The sequence below is a fragment of the Micromys minutus genome (assembly GCF_963924665.1).
Source record: "Micromys minutus genome assembly, chromosome: 16".
NCBI classification, from domain to species: domain Eukaryota; kingdom Metazoa; phylum Chordata; class Mammalia; order Rodentia; family Muridae; genus Micromys; species Micromys minutus.
The window spans coordinates 16048235-16050263 of NC_137985.1; the positions used below are offsets into that span (position 1 = coordinate 16048235).

Consider the following 2029-nt stretch of genomic DNA (forward strand, 5'->3'; position numbering starts at 1 on the left):
TGTGAGATTTTAATTAAATTTCAACTGTTCTCCCTTGCTTTTTTCCTTTCAAACCACAAATAAAAATTTCATACTAAAGTGATATTGTTCATAAATTAGCCTGTTTTCATTATTATTAAAATATCCAAGACTGGTAAGCTTTTTGAGAAAAAGAGTTTATGTATCTCACAGTTTCATATTCTAAATTTTCAAACCATGACTTCAATTGTGTTCACTTTGTGAATAGCCGAGATAAAAATCTGCTGAAGACGAAGTCATAATATGTTATATGAAGAATACAGAGTCTGAAGTCTCAATCTCTGACAAATACCTATCTAAAGGGTGGACTTCTCCTGAGATTTCTTTTCTTCTGTCTCTTTCTGTTTCTGAACTGCTCTTTTTTTCCTCTTCTTTTCTCTTCTCTTTTCTCATCTCTTCTTTTCCCTTTTCTTCCTTCATTTCTTCTTTACTTTCTTCTTTTCTTCCTTCTATCCACTCTACTTTTTTTTCTTTTATATTTTCCTCTTCCCTTTCAACTTTCTGCCTTTTACTTACTGGGATTGAACTTGGATTCTTACATTGACAAGACAACTTCTAAACCACTATTTACATTTAAATCATGGATCCCAGTTCTTAAGTAATCAAAGTAACTACTAAATAATGACAAAGCTCCTAGTACATGAACATTTTTTAATAAACAAATTATATCTAAACATTAACAGTTCTCAGGTATGAATGCTTTCTTATAAATTGCTGGATTACAAAAGTATTCATATAGCCAGTTGCCTTCATAGTACTTAATTAATTACAGTAGTAATATTTTTCTTTCTCAAAGACATACCAGCACCATGGAATCATATAATTTAACAAGTACCTGGGAATTCCTTCTCCTTGGACTCTCAGAGGACCCTGAACTGCAGCCCATCTTATTTGTACTATTTCTGCTCATATACCTGATGACTGTGCTTGGAAATGTGCTCATCATCTTAGCCATCAGCACTAATTCTCACCTCCACAACCCTATGTATTTCTTCCTCTATCACCTTTCATTGGCTGACATGGGCTTCAGCAGTACCACCATCCCAAAAATGCTGATAAACTTGCAGACCAATAGCAAATCCATTACTTACGAAGCCTGCCTAACTCAGGTGTCTTTCTTCTTCCTTTTTGGGTGTATGGACAGCCTACTACTTGCAGTGATGGCCTATGACAGATGGATGGCCATTTGTCACCCTCTACACTACCAAGTCATTCTGAATCCTCATCTGTGTAGATGCTTTGTCATAGTGTCATTTTTCATTAGCCTTATGGACTCACAGGCACACTGCTTGATGGTATTACAGCTAAAATTTTGCACTAATTTAGAAATACCTCATTTCTTCTGTGATGTTCCAGAGCTTCTAAAACTTGCATGTAATGGAAGTATTATCAGCAATGTAGTAATACTTCTTGCCAACATCATTGTTGGTTTTCTCCCTTCCTTGGGAATCCTTTACTCCTATTATAAAATTATATCTTCAATTTTTAGAGCTCCATCATCTTTGGGAAAATATAAAGCCTTCTCTACGTGTGGATCTCACTTGTCAGTTGTTTGCTTATTTTATGGAACAGGTATAGGTGTGTACCTTAGTTCATATGTTTCTAGTTCTTCCAAGGAAAGTGTGGTGGCCTCAGTAATGTATACCATGGTGGTTCCCATGATGAACCCCTTCATCTACAGTCTGAGGAACAAGGATATCAAGAAAGCCCTTCAAAACTTTTTAATCAAATAACATAACTACATGTATAATCAATTAATGTGTAGTTCCTTAAATTGTGTGTCATATAACTTAGTGTAGTATAATGAAAAAGTAGTGATTACAAAAATTTTTGAATATAAAATGATCAAAAATTAATGCATATATAAAGTGAATCAAGGTGTATCTTGCTGAATCTGGAAACGTTACATGTTGTAGACTTATGTTGCCCTGCTTTCTAAATATATAATACTAAAAATTAGCACTGATCATGTTTTTATACAATAAAACTCCAAGGAATCCAAGAAGAAACA

The 2029-nt window shown here is 34.1% G+C and overlaps 1 protein-coding gene across 1 annotated transcript; it reads left to right on the plus strand.

The window, feature by feature from the left end:
- Positions 1-827: 827 nt before the first annotated feature.
- LOC308430892 (olfactory receptor 7E24-like) lies at positions 828-1751 on the plus strand (the record flags this gene model as incomplete). The annotated part of the gene is made up of 1 exon (XM_080930169.1): positions 828-1751. The coding sequence occupies one exon, from the start codon at positions 828-830 to the stop codon at positions 1749-1751; it is 924 nt and encodes a 307-aa protein (XP_080786295.1).
- Between the last annotated feature and the right edge of the window lie 278 nt (positions 1752-2029).